The sequence below is a fragment of the Stigmatopora nigra genome, chromosome 13, assembly GCF_051989575.1.
Source record: "Stigmatopora nigra isolate UIUO_SnigA chromosome 13, RoL_Snig_1.1, whole genome shotgun sequence".
In the NCBI taxonomy this organism is placed as follows: domain Eukaryota; kingdom Metazoa; phylum Chordata; class Actinopteri; order Syngnathiformes; family Syngnathidae; genus Stigmatopora; species Stigmatopora nigra.
Window position 1 is genome coordinate 9,395,447 of NC_135520.1, and position 20,743 is coordinate 9,416,189.

Consider the following 20,743-nt stretch of genomic DNA (forward strand, 5'->3'; position numbering starts at 1 on the left):
GCATGCAATCCATTCCACCATAAATGATGTTGAAAATAAATGAATGATGGATTGTAACCAAAATAATTGGACGTCTAGTGCCATCAATGGCACTGAAAGCTGAGCATCTACAGCTATTTAAGTGAATTGGACATCTATAACTGTCAAGTCGGGTCAGAGTTCATATTGGTCCCTTCCTTGTCCTTTTAGGTCACTTAAGGTCAAATTGCAATAGTGAATGCACTCAGCTCAAGAAAAACAATACAATTCAGGTTTTAGGATGCACATGCAAAAGCATTTGATTCAGAATGTAAAATATTAATGAGCTACAAAATGTCTGTCAGACAGAACAACCCCACGGGCCATATATTTGACACCAATCCTACTATACTTTTTTAGCAATACTACAAATTGACAGAAATTCTATTATCATCACTCGAATAGCCTGGACAGCTATTGGCTGTGATAGATGAGAAGAAATTCCATTGTTACCCACTTTTACTGCATACTGGCACACTTGCATATACACACACACATTGTGAGTTTCAGTGATTATAATTATAATGCACATACACATCGCTGTAATGTGTGCGCCACGCTCCTCTGCCACCTCAGTGCGTTATCTTCCTCCCATATGTGTACCTCAGGGCCGTCTGCAGTCCCGGTAATAGACTCTCTCAGTCCCATAGAGTCTCTGTCATAGCCGGAAGGGCTCAAGGGAGGTGTGTGTTTGTTGTGTTTGTGTTGTGTATGTGTGTGTCTGTGTGTGTGTGTGTGTCAAGGCCACACTTTTCAATGCTTCCCTGTCTGTCACGTTGGCATTAAACAATTAAATCCCAACCCTGACTTGATTCTGCCGCAGTTTCCCGCAGTGACTGCGACAGACACGTGTTGCGGCTTATTCACATACGCGTGCTTGTGAATATGTAGAACGCCGTCTCCCGCTGGCGAGCTCGGCTTGCGTGCATGGTGGTTAGCTTTCTTTGCCGTCCGACTCATTATAAATCGTGACTCATTGACGTGACGCCATGCTCTCTACGAATAATCCTGCGCTAATTTGTATTCAGGTGAACGCTCTAGGTCTTTTCTATGATCCCTTGCGCAGATGGCGGTTGTTTCCGAACGGGTCCGATGCCGTTATTTGTGTTAACTCGTTGGTTTCCTGGGCACGCAACAGCTGGGATGCCGAAAATTGGCATTCAGCACCGCCATACCTTTCTATTGTTCACATATGGAATGATGTAAGCCTGTAGGGGGATCATTTCCACAATGGAAGGAGGGGCTACATGAGGACAACATAAAAAGAGTAAACACAGGAGGTTGCTACATATAAAGCTGACTACCAGAGAGACAGGTTCATCTGTTTAACTCATTGGCAGCGATAGACGTCCAATTCATTCGAAGGGGGAGGCCGACTTTGAATGAACATTCATTTGCCACTATTGTCGACTAGAGATGAATTGATTTGGAGTCTGCAATGTGATGTTTACCGCACACAATCATCGTCAGAGTCAATGGAAGGGGGGCTTTTGTTGTGTCTCCATGCAATAATTCACATCCTGACACTATGGACAATGCTGTATGTAGGTCGTAGTGACATCTGGACCATTAGACACTGATTTAATAGCCCCAGAATGACCATTGTTGATACAGCAGTGAATGCTACATAATGTTATCAAATAATGTTTTCGCTGTTTACAAGGACATAGCGGGATAATGGGTGTTAACGGTGACCTGCTTTGTAGGGGTCGATAATTATACCTCCATAAGCGAAACCATGTTGAATTAGTCTACAATAAAGTGAGACAGTGTGCTTCATTCTCCCAACACTAAAAAACTTGCAGGCCAAACATGAACATTTCAGAGATCTGTCAAACACTGGAGAAAGAGAAGACTCGCAGTTCTGACAATTCCATGAAATTTGGAAGGAGTAAATGTGCCCAGCCTCATGTCTTATACAGAAATGCTCGACAAAATGACAACATATACTCAGCCAAATCCACAGTGGGCACCATAACTTCTTTTATAAAGCCTCGACCGAATCCCATATAGAGCTGGCTGAAGTGTGTCTCAGCCTTACAAGTCTCTTCAACCAGTTGCGATAACGAAAAACTACAGGCCTGCCATTATCCACGTATTATTATGGCTATTGACACACACAGCTGGGCTTCCCACCAATATGGACTGGTTTGGTCGTTCAAGAGTTGTCGCTATGAGGGAACCGTGCCTTATCCATCTCAATTCTAATCACAGCACAAGGTTCGTCTGTATTGTTGATCACAAAACAACGATTTGTAATTCGAAAGGCTAGATTACACCCCCCGCAGCTACTACACAGTAAGACTGTGTTCACAACGTGTATTCTCAAGCTTGCTAATCCATCTGAGAAATATCACCGCCTGCGGAAACATCTACGATGTGGCCAATGTCATTGTAGGCTTGATATAAATGTCTGTTTTTTTCCAGATCGAGGTTTAGTATTGATAGCAAATAAAACTTCCGATTTCCTTTCGAAATGAAGCACTGTTGTCAAAGAGGATAAAATTCTGTCTAATGAGCTTGTCGTGTCCTTATTCAGAAAAAAATACAAACTCATAATACTTCAAACTATTTGTTTAGAGAGAAAAAAAATGAAAAACAAAGGTTTCACTTGCGTATATTCACAAGCGGCTGATAACGTCACAGTGGGACATACATCCCACCTATGTGGTTCTGCAGAATCCCACAGGTTATTGTACCATGCCCTGAATTGAGAGCCCTTGTGATTTCCTGTCTGATTGCTTCTGACATTTTCACCCCAGAGATTGACTTCAGACATTTTTGTATTTGTAGTCAAAGTTTGTTTGAGATTCAAACAGGGAGTTTTACAGAGAACTTGGATTCTATTGAAATACACCCAGATATGGGACCATTTTATTTACTTTGACATCCACATGGTTGCATAATTATCCACACTTTGAATTGTTTCTACAGAAAATGAAATTACTTTGTAGAATAAGTTGATTTTGAGACTGTGTTTGCTTCTCTGGGCTGCAATCACAGAGAGCAGCAGTGACTATATGTCGTTACTGTTATACGGACTGTGGCTGGTTCCTACGTACACGGTATAGAAGACATTAGTGTGATTAGACCATTAGCCTTCTGTTCTTCAGCCACCTGGTCATCCCGCCAAGAGACAAATTCTGCACCATCCGAACATGGCGCATCGTTATGGGCTGGTCTAGATTCAGTGGACGTGTGTGCTTGTGCGTGGATATACTTTGACAAATGCAGGGTAACACTTGGTCTATGATAAAATCTGCAAATGGATGCCACCTTTAGCAGCAGGCGGACAAGCGGCTAATGGAATTCTACAGCAAGGGAATATAGTATCCTAGAGACCACCCTATGCAGCAGGAGCTACTATATATTGGAATGCAGTGGATTGTCATATTTTTGTCTGTTCCTACATAATAGCAGACAGGAATCAATTCCAGCTAAGGTGAGCATAGACTCACTCTGGCTAGTCAACACATTATATTTTCATTTGTTAAATTCGTTAATATATTTTTTATAGAACAGTAGAACACTTTTTACTCAAGTCATCTGTCATCCATAACAGTTTTTTGTTCTATTTTCCCCTCAATGATTTTTAGGTTGTTTTCTTACCTGAGATTTTTCAGCGTATGATTTCGGCCTTTATTAGAGTGCCATTGGTGTTGATGTGATGTGTCTTTATCAACTGATGTTCCATCACGGCGTGATATAACAGTCAGAATTGCCAGGCAAGACCTATCAATTATTGCCTGTGAAAAAGGAACAAAAACAGTCAAATACTGAAAGAAGAAAAATGAACTGAATACAACTATAACACTGCTATTGATAATTGTATGCTCATGTAAAGCCTTCCGCTTATATCGTTAACAAATTGAACCAGATAGTTAGTTAATGGCGGCAGCATTTTGTCTGAAAATGGCTTTAAATATTAATAGCCCCCTCATGTATTTATTTATTTTGGCTCACATGTTTTATACACACCGTGAAATATGGCGTCTAGTAGTAGTAGTAGGAGTAGTAAAGGTACATGTCTTTCTCCTAATCTGATCACTTTACATTTGTAAAAGACTTCTGATCATCTTCTGCCACTCAGTGCTGGTCAGTGCACTCCATTTGCTGCTGTCTGACAGCGACATGACATTAAAAAACTGAAGGGGTAAGCAGGCTCAATAACGTGGCGTGGAAAAGACGTGGGCAGCGGTAAGATAATGTGTTTGAAAGCAGGACAAAGAAAATCAGTGCCATCTTTGAGGCTTTCTTCTAACACTCGATACAATGAACTACAACTCCTTTAGCCAGCACATTATGCTACCAAAACTGACTTCAAATGTTCCTTTGTGTGGTACTGACTTCCCACTTGACAAAAGCAATGAGGGCCACAATTTGTCACCACGCTCACCTTAGGTCGAACAATAAAGGTCTGTCGCAAATGAACTCAATGCTTGCCTTTAATTTGCTGCAACTAAAACAACTTTATTTTTTTCTTTTACCCATGCAACTAGTGTCTATCCATCCATTGATTTTATTTTCCACTTTTCTGGTTTATAGTTTCTGAGAGGGTGAAGTCTTATTAGGGTCAAAAAAGTCAACAACCACATCTGATCAAAGTCTAATTTGAGCAAAATTAACAAAAGAAAAGTTTAAAATATAATCATTATCAATGTAATCAAGCAAAAAGGTGTTATATGTGCTGTACGCACTTAAGTAGGGATGTCAACCTTATTTACGACTGCTATCACCTCCATGTTGACTTTTAATAAGCAAAACAGAAAGTCATAAATAACTCGAAGATCCACTAATCATGAGACGCTAACCAGCTTGTGTGTGTTCAGTCTGATGACATTTATAAGTGTTTATTGTCCCCATAAACGGCTACTGAGAGCGCCACGGAGATCAATATCTTTTCTGTATACAAGTTCAGCAATAAATCACTTTAAGAAGGTTAAGTATTCAGATGCTCACACATTTTACAATGAAATTTGAAAAACTAACTCCCTTCACAACCTCTGTCCACTGGTGAATGGAAATTTGAGACTGACAAAACACATAACATTTTTTTCCTTTTTGAAATACTAAGTAATGTATCATATTTTTCAGAGCACTTGGTGGGAGGTCTCAAGGTCTCACACGCTTTTGTTGTAATTCAGTTCTTTGTTGTAATTCATTTTAGTGAGTACAAAAGCTAAAATTGCTACCCTTCCATTATTTCTTGACAGAACAGAATGAAATTTGTATATAGTATATACTAGAAAATAGGTATCAGTTCTCATTGTTCTTAATAGTTATTTTTTAAATCTCAGAGCTGATTAATTAAATGAATCCACCATGGGCGTGTATCTATAGACAGAAAATTACATTTTATTCCAAACTTAACATAAAAAGCGTAACGGATTACTTTAATTTTGGAATAATTTTCCATTTCTATATTCTTTCATAGAATTGATCCAAGGTCTATTAAAAAAAGCCTTAAGAGCTCTATATGTGTGCATTCTTTGATTTCTCGAAGCTCTTGAGAAGCAAAATCAAGCCAATAAGAAGAGTTTCCTTTTCCCTACTGCCGACCATCAGCTTCTTTTCCTTCCATGTAGGTTGAGCAGCAAAAAGATATGAAATCATTTTCAATCTCAAACTCATTTCCACTCCAAATGTGTCTTACAGGCCTCTGACCTGAAGCGTGGCGTATCTCGGTCCATCTGCCGGCGACGCAGCGACACGGCCACACTGGCGGGTGTGTTTTACGCAGTCACAGATGACCCCGACGACACTGAGCCAGCAGCAGATGTAGGGGCCACCGGTGGCCCAGCCCAAACAGCTGCGACACTAAAGGTGGGTAGACTAGCTCTCCGTGATGGATGACTTTGGCCAAGTTGCCCCAAAGCAGCCAGCTCAACAACTTTTCTGCAATATTCTGTACCTCTTACAGTTTGGCGCAAGGTTGAATTTAAAAGAAGGATCTTGACGCTATCACATGGTTACTTTACTAAATTGGATAGATTGGCCTTTGCTGAGCCACAACCCATAGACCTAAAAAAATGCTTGTTGGGTTGTTTTTTTTTTTTTTAATACTAAATTGCTGTAACATAGTCAGTAGCCCTAGTCGACGGTATTAGAACCATAATAACAAGGTTTTGCGTGCACAAATAAGAATCCCAATTCTAATTCCAAGTGATAAATTATTAGATTTTCAATCAACAGGTTTGACTGTAATTTTTTTTTCACAACAAAAATATTCAATATGTGTCCTTTGTACTGTCAAGTTGAATTTCATCATATTTTCAAAATCAAGGCTAAAAACTATGAGAAAGCTAAGCAGTTAAGTGGCTTAGGAGACACATTCAAAGCAATTGAAGATGAAATGTTTCGTCTGAAATATGTCACAATAAATGTAGTAAGTAAAGTACATATATAGACAAAGAAAGAACGTATTATTGGGGTGACAAAGCTGTCAATGGGGATGGAAGAAAATGGGCTGAGACTCAGTCAAGACAGAAGAAAAGTAGGAAGGAAGTCATTTTGGAGTTCAAGCCCAGAAACAAGCGGATGGGAGGGAAGGATGCAGCTATGGGGCTGCCTCTCGCTCCACCCCATCCGGCTTCCCCTCTCTTTCTCTCTCTTTCTCTCTCTCTCACCTCCCCTGCTGAGAAGTCAGCTTTCATGTTCTTTTCAAAGTCTCAGGTAATATTACCCCGGGCAACCTTGACAGAGCCTGGGGCAAAGGCAGCGGCTGGGCTGGGCTGGGCTCGGTTCGGCACCTGAGCAAAACACTCACCCGTGTGCCTGGGATAGACGTGCACAGCAAAGCTTTCTGCACACAGACACATTAGCATTCATACAATCGCTTCCCTAGGCCAACCCACACACCCACACACACATACACACACCTACACACACACACACTCCGATTGTCTCCACGCCGTCGCTGTCATTAAGACTCATTAAGGCGGATGGTTTTATTGAAGGCGCTTGTGTTGAGGCATCCTCTGAATTATTCACATCTCTTCTCTCTCATACACCACATACACACACATTCATAGGCACACTTATCACACATGCAGGAAGCTGTAGCAGAGAAAAGAGCTGCATAGCCTATATAGGTCACTTCCTTTTCCACCCACATCACACCAAAAGTGGAACTGGAAGGCTGGAGGGAGGGAGACAGGGAGCTTATTATAGCATACGCACACACACACACTCATACATATAGAGCCCCAGACACATAAGGACCCCCATTCCCTCCCCCTGTTATAGGTGTCCACCTGTCATTAGTATGAATGAAGCTCATTGCTAGCAAAATTAATTCAATCCTGAAACATTGTGATGAAAACAACAAGTGTGATGAATTATGCAGTCGTATTGAAATGATTAGGCTCTATATATAGCACAAAAGAACATTTTAGGTGGACATGTAAACAAGGAAAACGCAGCAATACATTATAATAGATAACTGTCAGGATTCATATGATCAATCCAATATTTATCACATGAAATGGGTAAATATTCACAATTATGGGGAGATAAGAAGAAGAGGGAATTCTTTGGTTAAAAACACATTAGAGTGAATGGTTAAAAGGTGACTTGAGTAAATATTTAAGACATTTTCTCTCAAATATGTCTCACTTTCTGCATTACAAAACTCCTTCTTTGTACAGGAAATAACTAATTAGATGATAGCATTAATGTTCATGTCAGAATTATCAATACAGTGATTGTAATAAAATCACATGACTGGATAAAATATGGCTAGCCTGTATTATTTACCAAATTCCACTCATTTTAATCTATCACAGACTATATGTGCAGGCAAGGCTAATACTACAAAAGCATGTCAAATATGGGGGCAAAAGTTTGAGATCTATCCTAACCTGTCCCATATGAATGTAATATAAAGATTTAAGGGGAGGAAAAATCCGATTTGTGCACAAAAGGGTTAAACGGGTCGCTCAGAAACCCTGAATGGTTCTATTACTTACACAAGATTGTGCTGGCGAACCATGCGGCAGGAGCTCTACGATTTATGGAGCGCTTTCAACAGTAGCTAAGGATGAAATCCCATGGCCTTAACTTTACAAATGCATATTACTTATCCTTCAGTAGTAGAATACTTATACTTTCTGAGGACAAATTTTATTATAGCATAAATGCATGGGTTGATTTTGATAAGAAAGGACAGAGCTGTTTGTTTGCTTGCCCATTGTGGTCTACTTGACAATGTATTACTTTAAACCACAGCGGCTTAGCCCATTAAAAAAAAAAATCATGACTCTCCAAACACAAAAAGGAAAAACCCTGTGTGATTTTCCACTATTAGTTCTCCAAGGTCATTTTAAAATGTATTTCATGATCAAAAGCAGTCAAAGACCCTTTATTGTTAAGCAAGCTACCCTATTGGCTGCTCTAGTTCCATGTGATCTTGCCAAGAGAACAAGGGCTCCTTCCAGCGAGAAAATAACACACCTTGAGCTCAGGAACGGTTCTGAATAGCGAGGCCTTCACAGGTTTTTTTTTTTTATTATTATTTTTTTTTTGGAGAAGCCACACAAGTGAGAGAATATCCCGCCTTGACAGGTAAAACTGTGAGCCATGTGTACGTATGTTGTGCTCACGGGGCCAATATCAAAGCAAAGGTTCAGTGGTTCTCCTTGTCACCTGGGTTCCTCTTTCCTCACCTGATGTCTTGTCAGTGACCCAAATGTCAAGTGCATCTGTGTTCAAATAGGTGCATGTGTGTATGTGTGTGTGTGTGTGTGTGTGTGTGTGTGTGTGTGTGTGGTCAAGGCAGCAATGGAGAAGACAGATCTGGGTCAGGCAGCTCCCATGAGAGTGTCAGAGCGCTACACGGTGGATGACATGTCTGATGTGAGCGAGTGAGCAGGGAGCAGAGGGAGAGAGAGGGAGAGAGAGAGAGGGGGAGAGAGAGAGAGAGAGAGAAAAGAGAGAGAGAGTAAGAGAGAGAGAGATAGCAAGAGGGAGAGTATCCAGCCAGACAGCGGAACAGGAAGAGGTCACGGGAGGACGATATCGTCGCATGATCTCACACACACACACTCGCTCCAGTATTGCGTTAATGTACAGTAAATTAGTGAGGAAAAATCAGCAGAGCTAATGGACGGAAGAGCCAATAACAATGTCATTCATTCATTTTCCGAACCGTTTATCCTTTACAAGGGGGTGCCGGAGCCTATCCGAACTAACTATGGACACCAGGCCTAAATTGGTGGGCACAGGTAGATGGACAATCGTTCACGCTCACAATCATAGGTTCTAAAAATGTATTAACTTATCTTGTTAAAGTCAATTGTTCCATTTATTAAAATAAATGTCATGTGTTAGGGGTGCTGGAGGGATATTTTGGGTTTAAAAAATGATTTTTGTCCCCCAACACATTTTTTATGGACATCAATTATGGTGCATGGAGGTGTAAGACTGTGTTGGTACGAATGAAAGCACCATTTTCTTTCTTGCTAAAAGTTAGGATGAACTTGTGACTGGAAGCACTTGAAATCCTACCCTGTAATTAAGTTTAAATAAAGAAATAGACACAGGTTTGGGGGTTGGGGAATTTGAGTGGTCATGGAGCTGTGAGCTCAGCTATAGCGGCTAAATTGCTTTTAATGGATTTCATGGGGAGTCCTTCATCTGCCGTTTGATTGACAAATTTGTTTGTGGGTCTGTGCGCCATCCATCAAACGCCCACAAACCGTCACTGGGTATTGCAGAGAATTCATTGACAGACTTTAATTATAACTCGGTAAGGGTCATGCGCGAGAGTTGGAATTAAATACAAATATCACGGGTTAAGAACACACTAGTAATGGCTCTTTCACTTGATTACAAAAGGGGATTGTTCAAGAAAAGAGAAAGCTAACATTGTAGGATGAATGGTCTTCCGTTGGTGTCATAAACCCATCTTTGCTTTCTTTATAGCCGACTCTCACACATTAACCAACTAGACATGAGAAATGAGCGCCTTTACATCCTTTGAGCGGGTACGTACGTGTGCATACATGGCAGGGGCCATAAATAATGCTGGATCCCCACAATGCTGCTTCCTCATTAATGAAGGTACAATGACTTCATTGCAAGGAGACGGTGAGATCTATGCCGCCTGGTAATAATGCCTCCATTTTGTTCTCTTTGACCCCCCTAGAGATGGCTCTCATATATATACGACCCACGCATGCCCGCTTACAAGAAGGTGGTGACGGTTGTAAAAATACATCATTGACGAAAAGGGAAAAAGTCATTAATAAATACGGATGGAAGCGTAGAGTCAGTGATGCTTAATTGATTTATTAACACAAACGAGTTTCTTCTAGATGTGGAAGCAATAGAAGCATCGACAGAAAGGCGTGGATTTTATTTAAGCTTGATTTGTTTATTGCCTAATTAGGCTCAAGGAGAAGTGTGGAAGTTTGGAGTAATGTAGTATATTAATTAAGATTGTATAGATGTTCTAACATAAAAATCAGCTCAAATTAAATTGATCACCATCTTTTAAATTAACAAACCTTGTGACAAAATAGTCACAAAACACACAACAGAAGAACCCAAAAGCCATATCAATATTAAATACAATCAACTCAATTACTGCTACTGACGTCAATAGATGTCCAATCCAATTTTTACTAAAATAATTCGATTGCTGAATTGCACATCTATCGCCAACAATGAGTTAAAAGAATATAATTTTCTCTGTTGGTCAATCAAGGAAACATTTTTCTGCATGAAAAAAAGCAATGCCTGTAAAAAAAATAAAAAAAATCCTACAATACTAAATTGTAAAAGATGGCTCAGCCGACCCTATTTGTCCCTTCCACATGCTGTTTATCTTCCACCAAAAACGATAAAGCCATAAATAAGTAGCTTAGGGGCACACAGAAGCTTTTCCCTTGACTACAGGGTGCTTGTCAGTGTTAAGCATGCTTCCAGCTAACATCAAAAGCAAAGAGGCTGTGTTTTATATGGCGGCTGCAGAGTGAAAGAGAAAAAAAAGCTCTGGCAAACAACACAATGCCTCTCTAAATTCATCTTTTATTATTATTATGTTGCTACTGTTTTTCTCAGGAATATTTCTTTCCACGATGAATTCTGGCACTGTAACATTGTACAGATCAGACCACTTCCAGGCCATGAGCCTTATATTTGACACCCATCCTCTATGCTGTGGGTAGAATAATAATTATTCTTTACCAAAGAGAGTCCAAACAATCTCAGTATTCAGATACTAGTTTGATAAATAAACAAAAGCACCAGAATTTAAGGCTTCGGTTTGAATTGAGGTGGAATTCATAAAGCCCGCAATCAAGCCAGAAGAGTCTGTAGACCTTCTTCGGCTTGATCCACCTTAAGAACGGTGCATTTGTCACCTCCCTTGGGTGCTCACTGCAGACCTCTTAACTCCCCCATCTGTGGCTGTTAGCAATTCTCTTCTCCTAGAATGTCCACCCACTTTGCAAGCAAGCGTGTTAAATTGCGATCTTCATTTCCAGGAGATCTCCATGCAAATCAGTCAAAGAGATACCATGGTAATTATCACCTGAAAGCCCATACTTATCCTCACACGCAGCCAGAGTGTCGCAATCATGAATAGATCATTAAATGAAGCTCCAATTAGTTTAATTTTATTTCCAGTGTTGCTAAAGCCAATTACAATTGCACGTTAGAGAGAAATATCGGTGACAAAAAACAAATAAAACTATATAAGATGACTAAGAAATACTATAATATATGCATATATACATATAAATACATACATATATGCATATATGCATACATACATACAGACAGACATACATACATATATGTATATATACATATAGGCATATATACATACATATATGTATGTGTGTGTGTATATATATATATATATATATATATATATATATATATATATATATATATATATATATATATATATATATATATATATATATATATATATATATATATATATATATATATATATATATATATATATATATATATATATATATATATATATATATATATATATATACATATATACATATATACATACATATACATAAGGGAAAAAGAAGGTGCAGTTGCCTTGATTCATTTAACCTTGGCAAATTTGCCATATTTATCATTATTTATGGCTCATGGGAGCACTAAAGCATATCTCAGCTGAGGGGAGTACATTATATTGTAGTGTAGACTAATCAACTCTGATAATCATAGGTCACATATTGACCCCTCCCAAAAGAATGATAAACAACACCCACCTGCAGTCTTTCCAGTACACGTGATTGTGAATCAGATTAAGCTGCCCTATTGATGACTGAAGGTCGGGACTTTCCCTGTATCACCAATCTCTCGCACTCTAACAACATTAAAATGAGAAGTGTAAGATTCAGCACATGCAAAGTCTTTTAAGGGATTTTTTTTTTAAAGCAAACAATCACATTTATTGCCTCCTTTCCCCGAACCAAGCAAACACAGTAAAATCAATTCAGACCAAAAACAGTGTGCTACACAGCTTGTATAAAGAAGGTTAAAGTACTTGAAAATTGAAACATTTCATTACTCAATTAGACATGGTGAAAATATACAAAATGCGAGATAAATGAGAGGAAACTGGGTATATAAATAAATGTTTTTAAATTTTAAAGAACTACTAAGTTTCCAACCATTTAAAAAAAGTCAAATTGTACTATACAATTTTTAGCAGAGTACTTCATGTACATATATATACACCAAGACCCTCCAACTACTGTTAATATTCAATCATGTAGTGATTAGAATCTTCCGTCACCCTTATTTTTAACATGACGGTTACAGAAAAACAAAATACTTAACCAGACGGCATAAGATCTCTCATAATTTTAACTGTGAGAGAGAAGTGAAGAAAACTGTCATGTAAAGAAAAGGAAACAGTGAAACTGCACAATCAAAAACTGTTGCGGGAGGAAAATTTAATTTCCAGCATTTAAAGACAGACCGTCGACTATTATATTTACCGTTTTAGCAACAAGGAGATGTCTTTTTTTCTTTTAAAGAAGCCCTCTGTACGCCCCCTTCACAAGAGGATCTGGTATTTGAGATTGCGGGGAACCCTGTTGATGACGAGACGGCCATCATAGCTGAGTGAGGCAAAAAGCCACGGATCAGCCGATGACCATTCAGCTGCATATACACTGTCTTCATGCTCCTCATAGGTGGACACCACACTGTCCTTCAGAGGCTCTTTGCCCCTGCACATGAGAAAGCCCAAACTGAACACTTAAAAATCTCTCAACACTGAATATCACACATTAATAGCATAAAATAAATACTATCCTTTTCATTGAGTTGTTTTTTTTAAATAAGATGCTCATAAAATTCTTCTGATGTATTTTCTTACTTTTCATCTTGAAGGTTTTCCTCCCCCTCACTGAGATCCTCATCATCCACCAAATGGCCAAAAGGCTCGGAGGAGATGGACACCATGTTGGACAGGATGAGGCGGCTGTCACTGCTCGCCGTCAGCACCAGCTGGTCGTGGCTATGGTTATAACGGACGCTCCACACCCTAAAACAACAACACACAAATGACTGCTAAGTAGACATTTCAGATGTCTGCCTCACCATTCCATCCTATCTGAAAATGTCTTTGCAATTCCTATTCATTTTAATGGCTTAATAAATCATTTTCTGCATATATATTCATACAAAATTCATATAACTATCATTTTACCATTAAAGCATTTAGGGTGTAGTATTTTAAGACCCAAATTCAATGTAAAATATATGACTCTACTTACAAAAAAAATCCAAGTTATAAACAAATTCATTTCATAAGTAGGGACACCACTATATAGATATTTACAATTGACAAGACCTTTCCACAAAGGGTAAAAGATGTGGTAGAGCACAACAGACATGAATATACACACCGCCACCCGCACAAAAGCAAACATAGGCCTATCACCCATCAGAAGTAGATGAAATCTGCAGTAATCTAGAGAGGGATATGTTAACCAAGTTTATCTTCCTCCTGGGAGTTTCTCTCTCTCTATTTCTCTCACTCTTTCTTTCACACACACAGAGACACACACATTCCTGCAGTACACTAGGTTGAGCTCTTGGCAACGCCTGCAGCTTGATAGAGCTGGAGCAGAAGTGAGGCGCATCGGGCCGAGAGTGGTTAAACCCTTACTGTCAGAAGGAGTAACTGCCTATTTAAAATGTAATTAGCGTATAACTACATTTTATTGCACCAGAAGTACTTAGGGCATTCAATTATTTAGGAGATAAAGCCATTAATAAAATCAAACACTAATCAACAGAGGCGCAGAGGAGTTTTCATTGTCCTCAGCAAGGTTTTTGCAAAAAAAAAAGAAGAAAAATACTTGTGCAATGAATCACAGCATTCTGCTCTTTTTTGCTCTGTTGACATTTGTAATAGATTATAGGTTATTTATACTGTCAAGCCAATGTTCTGCAAAAATAATTATTGCCTACTATTTGCAATGTCAAAGCTCATTGGGCGAGCTCCGTTAAACTAAAATGGAGTTGAAAATGATGGAAGGATAGTAGAGGAAGAGTAAAGTAAATATTGGTGAGGTACAGAAAATTAATGCATTGATCGAATGAATTTAGTTAGCTGTGTAAAAGCTTTTCGGTTTTGTTTGAATTCATTTAAAAAGAAAATTATGTATAGTTCTAATGCAATTGTGTAGAACTAGTGGGATTTGCACAACTTTATTACTGGCTAACCCACAGTGAGATGTTTTGGGACTTTAGTAAAATGCAGAAAGCGTCTCAAAAGTGTTGGGTGTATTTATATGAAATCTTCACAATTAAATACACAAAGTATTACAAAAAAGCTAACTTAAGTTGTATGTTAAGCAGGATTTTGTATGTCCAAAGTCAGTGGACATTTGACTACAAACCAACTTCTGATGGAACTCGTTTTTCCATAATTCAGCAAAAACACCCTGATTTTAGATATGTATTTTTCCATGGTCATAAATAGGAAAAATAAGACCTATCTTGATCACTTAAGTATGAAATTCTCTCCAACTGCGATTCAAATGTGACTAGACCCGATTATGTTGGCTTCCAGATCTTACTTGGAAGTCCATCAAAATTGTTAGGCATGTCAAACGGGACATTGAGGGAAAGGGTGTGAGTCACTGTGACTCCTCTCAGGGGCAACACTGACAGTCAAACAGTTCAAGCCAGACCAAATCCTTTCGGACACATTCCCGGGGACACCCCAACCCAGACAGACAGCCCCCCGCACACACACACATATACACACACAATACACACCAATGAGAATGCTCCTCCAGGGTTTTGACGGGCTCCTGGATGTTGCGGACATCCCAGAATTTCACCTTGCAGTCGTCTCCACAGCTCGCCAAATAATACTGCTTGTTTGGGTTGAAGTCAAGGTCACGCACCAGCTGGCCATGAGCATTCTCGATACAGTAAATCTGGCTGTGGGGCAGAGAGAAAGACATTTAAAAACTGAAGTTCAGGTTAGATGGTAGTTGTGAAACATTTAAATCGCCTATTAAGTTGTGGAGATACAATGAGTGGGAAAAAGAGTGGAAATCGAGTGTATTTGAAAGAACAATAACAAGAGTGAATAAGAGAGAAAGAGAGAGAATGATTCGTAGACATTCCCAAGTGTGCGTCTGTCAGCCAAGGCCAAGCTCAATAAAGAAGCTGACACCGAGTGCTGCTTTATTATAAAGGCAACGAAGCAACTTTGACTTGCAGCTCCGTCTGAGGTTAATAACAAGTGCCGGATTTTGTTTGTTTGTCCAAACACTGATTTTATCCTACATCTATACTGTACATACAAATCAGGTTGGGGATCTTTTGCTTTTTTTAAAGCAATTTTCGAATATATTTACTATATGAATGTGTTATGTTCTTAAAAGGAATAAGTAAGTTAAGTGATAATGAAAGACGTCCAATCCATTTTGACTGGGAGGGCTGCCAACAATCATTTATTTGATCCCGGTCCAAAAGTTTTGGAAATATATTACCGTTAAAGGCAACCAATAGGATAATACTAAAAAAAAAAAGAGATATTTTTGGAAAAATTCCATCTGTTTTTTCTAATTCTGATCCTCTGAAAATAACAAGCGGTTTCTGAAGACATGATTGGATCTGGGACATCTCTAATTCTTAATGCAAGTGACATAACAATAAAAAAGATAGAAAATAATGACAAAGAAGTCTGTTTTTTGCACACAACCTTACAGTGGCTCCTGCAAAAACAATTTCTCGTATTTACAGTTGGCCGTTCAAAGACCATGACATTAGGCAATTTCAATAATAAATTGCAGATGCTATCAAACTAAAACTGAATACATTGTGAAAGGCACTTGCATTATATTTTTTTGCATTTACTCCCAGTCAGTGCAGGCTAAAGATTATCGTCAATTTCCACTCGGTGTCCTTCTACGTTTTTTGTCATTGGTTTCAAACGTTCAGTCAATTGATCGCCCACAAAAGAACATTCTCGTTCACTTTCTGCACAGTATATGAAATAGCAAATAGTTTAATTAAACGGTCTATGCCCTCCGAAGCTACTATAGGTCTTCCCTAAATTCAGCCTGGATGAATAAAAGAAGACAACCCGGGCTCTGAAAAAGAAAGAAGTTTCTATACGGGAAATCATTTGCTCTCCAGCCTGGCCCAATAAAGCTAAGCTGGGTTGGGTTATGTTCAGCAGAGTGGAAAGCCTCAAGTGTTATGGCCCAGCTGGATGCCAGCAGCCGATAGGAAGCTAACTCGTCACCCCTCTGATCACGTTAGGCAATTAACATGCTAATTAAAAATCTCATTAAAATAAGGGAGGTATAAGAGAATGACCCGGGGCAAACTGCTGGGCTTCAATTAGGTCAAGGGAGCTAGAAGCTTTTGTGTGAAAGTGCGTGGAACCCGACAAAATGGCAAATAACAAGTAGAGGGTAAAGCCAATATACCTTATGCAAACGATGGATTATGCAGTAGAAGTGTGTAATGTGCCTGATGATTCTTTGTCTGAAAGCTCAGATTTGTCATTTAGCGTTAAGAAATAGAAAACACAATGTATACATTTCTGATTGTGAGAATTTCTGCATTATATGTTGAATATTCAATCCGCAATGGAACTGTGAGGCGGACGCTTAGAACATAATTGGGTTTTGATAACTAGATAAAGAACAGATAGCAACAATATATAAATAAATAGTAACGTAAAATAATACTTTTAGCTGCTGTATTCATTCTACTCACTCAAAAAGAGCTTTTTTTTGGATATTGTTTTAAAAGGAATGTCAGTAGTTTCTGTTTCAAGTGTTCAATAAAGGCTTTTCAGTCAAATCACTGTCATGTACTTCTGAGGATAAATGTTCAGAGCGCTTTTAATGCTATAATGTCATACTTAAACGCAGGTGTCTACACTTGTGAGGGTAAATCTGCTGAGTAGTATTTTTAATAATTATCCTCACACATACAATTCCTTACAACATCACCTTGAAGGAAAATACTTAATAGTCATTAATTGTGTTTTGCAATCAAATAACAATGTTAAACATGGCTTTTTTATGGTGAATAAAAGGCATTTTTGGAAGGAAATGTTACATTAATTATGTTTTGCAATCAAATAATTATCATTTAGTCCAATTGTTAAACTTGGATTTTTTTTTTAAATAAAGGCATTTTGTTTAAGGAAATTTCTACTTTCAATGTTTTTTTTAAATTTATGCATTCAATCCATCTATAACTAATTAAACTATCAATATAACTCGGGTTGGATCTATTGGTCACTTATTTAAGTATCTAAAAGTACTGTCTAGCAAATATATAATTTAACAGCTGAGTTTGTAACACGACCACCCAATTTGACGCCCATTCCATGAGTCTTCCACATTTGAAGTGACTGGAAACTTCAGTTTTGACTTGACATAACCATTTTATGTGTAATTTTAAAGCTGAGGAAGATGATTTATTCAAGGGTTCTCTCTCTCCTGTGTAAAAGCTGTGACCCGAGGCTCGAGGCTGGCTAGTGTTTAACCCGTTCCAGCGTGGAATGGGACGTGGCTGCCATGTGAAAAGGAAATGGAGCAGGAAATTGGGTTAGTTTCGCCTTTTCCCTCTCCGGTGTCACTAAGCAATCCCCAATACACACACATGAACACAAAGCAACACGCTCACACATCCACTCCCTAGGCTCCAGCTCCAACTAATAGTGGAGAGACCTGGGACGTTTTTTTTTTTGTATGTGTTAGTGTGTGTGTTTGTATGAGTGTGGGGGGATTATAGTTGTGTTCTGCCTAAGCCACCAAACACACTCAATCTACTGTCATTCAGCCAGCCAGGCTGAGTATGTGTGATGGGGGTTGATGGGGGAACAGGGGACCTATTACACACACTGTTAGGCACTAACAGATAAAATAAATAAATAAATAAAACCAGGGGAAACACACTCCAAAATACAGTGGTGTGTAAATGTAGAAAAATAGAGCAGAAAAACACACATTACTGTTTCCATCAAATCAGAGAGCATTAAACCGGCAGTCATTATTTATTTCGAAACGTTAACCTTGAGGACCTTAATTAGGGGTCTGTAGACTTTTTTAAAATTTGTTCTGAAAACGACTTTGACAAAACAAAAAGGGCCGAGAGCGGGACATTTTGAAATATTGCGCTTTTCATATCTTATTTAACACTAAGCAAAGGTTTTTCTGGCAGAAAATTATGAAAATGTCAGCAGTAACATGACAAAAAAAATCTGAATGAATATTGATGGATAATTCATTCACTTCTATAAATAAATCATTAAAAAAAAGGAAAATAAATGTCTATTTAACACCAAATAAAGACCAGAATACTGTCAAAAATAGCACAGTATTATTAAAAAAAAAAGATATTTTTGTTATTGACTAAGTTACACAAACCAAATGCTTACATTTGTGAATACAAAAATATGATCTGCATTCTGCTTGCTGTTTAAAAAGTGTCCACCATGTTTGCTGCTGAACACGAGCACAACTGATTGACAATTATATTTAGTACTTTATATATTTAGTGTAAATATTTCCACATTTATTTAGACCTTTTAACCTATCAGAAGGCATTATGACAAGAACGACGTCTGATCTGAATTGCACTGACCTTTATATAGCAACGATCTCACTCAGCTTGCCTTTTCACTGAGGAAATTGTCAAGTGTTGTAACAATACACCTAGCAAAACACACACGCAACTTTCACAAGTCCACTTTTCATTCTCTCCTTGTCCATCAAAAAGACACGACAGTTCCCACATTGTGAATGAATAAACAACATTTGGGGGAAAAATACCTGGTACACACAATCTTCGACTGGCTCAGTTGAGCCGATAAAACTCTCAGCTAAGGGAATCGACTGGATAGTCACACAGACACACAAGTAGTCGCTGTTTCTATGACAACTGGCGTGCGCAAGGATAGGGAGTAGGAAAAGAAATATTGAACCAGGAGAGAAATCATTTCATTGCCGTTCAAAATTAAAAGCTGGCTTTGAGATTGGGCTGACTGACAAGGATAAGATGCTGAAGGGTTTGGAAAGGGAGGGTAAGAAATAATTGGGAAGAAAGAAAAAAATAGACAGAAATGGAGAATAATCCATCGCTTTATGTAAAATAATCAATAAACCAATCACATCGGAATGCATTGTTAATCTGACATGCCCATGTGGAAAGAGTCGATAAATTATTGCAATTTTGATACCAATCATGTTCTTGCAGTGTTACAGTTTGTCTTTTTAAAACTTTTTCTATTCCTCAGAAATGTTCCAATGACATAAACGCTGGTGCACCAATTTGTGCGAAAAATATGTTAAAGAAAATGCACAGAAATAAATGGGAAGCCCAAATAAATGGTTTAAACACCTACAATTGTTCATGTAGTTTGTTTTCTATTAACAATATTTCTTTCTCTCTCTTTTTTTATTTAATGGTTTAAAGTAAGACGATTGTGAATAAGACACAAAGTGGAAATCGATCTGGGAAACTACCAATGTCTACAATGGTTCATTTTTATTCTCCGGTCTGCCTAAGGTCATGCATAAATTTCTCTAAATATATGTCTTATAGAGTCAAGGGAGTTAGGAATATATGAAAAGGTTAGATAGAATTGATGTGACTGCAGCAAGGTTCAAAAGGTCATGCTCAAGTCAAGTGGAACATATGGAAAAGTATATGCAAAAACCATTAAGATCTTTTGCATAATTTTCTCTTTTTTTTAAAATAGTTAATGTGATGGTCCCGACACAAAATAATCTTTGCAATGACAGTGCTGTATATAAATATAATATTAAAAAATTGTGAGTTGTCAATGGCAGTCAGTGAGTTCATTTTGTGTCACTTTCTTGTCACTTAAGTGTAGTTATGGGTCAGATCTGGTAAGGTTTGGATCATTTCATATTGGATTTTAGGGAATTTCTAAGATGATTCATTGGTCACTTTCCGCCCTTTTTTGGCCATTTGTCTGCAGAAGGACTTGGCTCCAGTTTTTTTTAACTAGGTCTACAATGTCTTGTGTGTCTTGTGTCTGTATTACTACTGCAACCAAGACATTTCCCAAAAAAAACAGGATGAAATAAAGTTCTAATCTGATGTGACTAATAATTTGATTATATTTGAAGTCCGTAAACTCCATTATGGAAACCGAACATTCCATTCCACATTAGCATTGAAGAACAAACATGACTGCACCCTAAAGAGGCTGAAAAGTTCTAAATAA

General features: G+C 38.3%; 1 protein-coding gene and 1 long non-coding RNA gene across 5 annotated transcripts in view; one reads left to right on the forward strand and one right to left on the reverse strand.

The window, feature by feature from the left end:
• LOC144206004 (uncharacterized) overlaps nt 1-5,835 on the forward strand; it is a 27,841-nt gene extending 22,006 nt beyond the window's left edge. The window contains exon 3 of the long non-coding RNA XR_013328264.1: nt 5,674-5,835. This is a non-coding gene — a long non-coding RNA (uncharacterized LOC144206004). The remainder of the gene's footprint in view (nt 1-5,673) is intronic.
• The window catches only part of eipr1 (EARP complex and GARP complex interacting protein 1), a 24,949-nt gene continuing 7,845 nt past the window's right edge, over nt 3,640-20,743 (reverse strand). The window contains exons 7-11 of one of the 4 annotated variants that reach the window (XR_013328263.1): nt 15,292-15,459; nt 13,379-13,546; nt 12,996-13,229; nt 12,261-12,358; nt 3,640-3,764 (exon numbers count right to left, since the gene is read on the reverse strand). Coding sequence is in view for 2 of the 4 variants with exons in the window: in XM_077730663.1 (XP_077586789.1) it covers nt 13,055-13,229; nt 13,379-13,546; nt 15,292-15,459 (511 nt within the window). In the remaining 2 variants the exon portion in view is untranslated. Of the gene's footprint in view, nt 3,765-12,069; nt 12,359-12,400; nt 13,230-13,378; nt 13,547-15,291; nt 15,460-20,743 lie in introns of those variants that run through there. The other 3 variants (XR_013328262.1, XM_077730663.1, XM_077730662.1) reach the window with 3 other exon arrangements.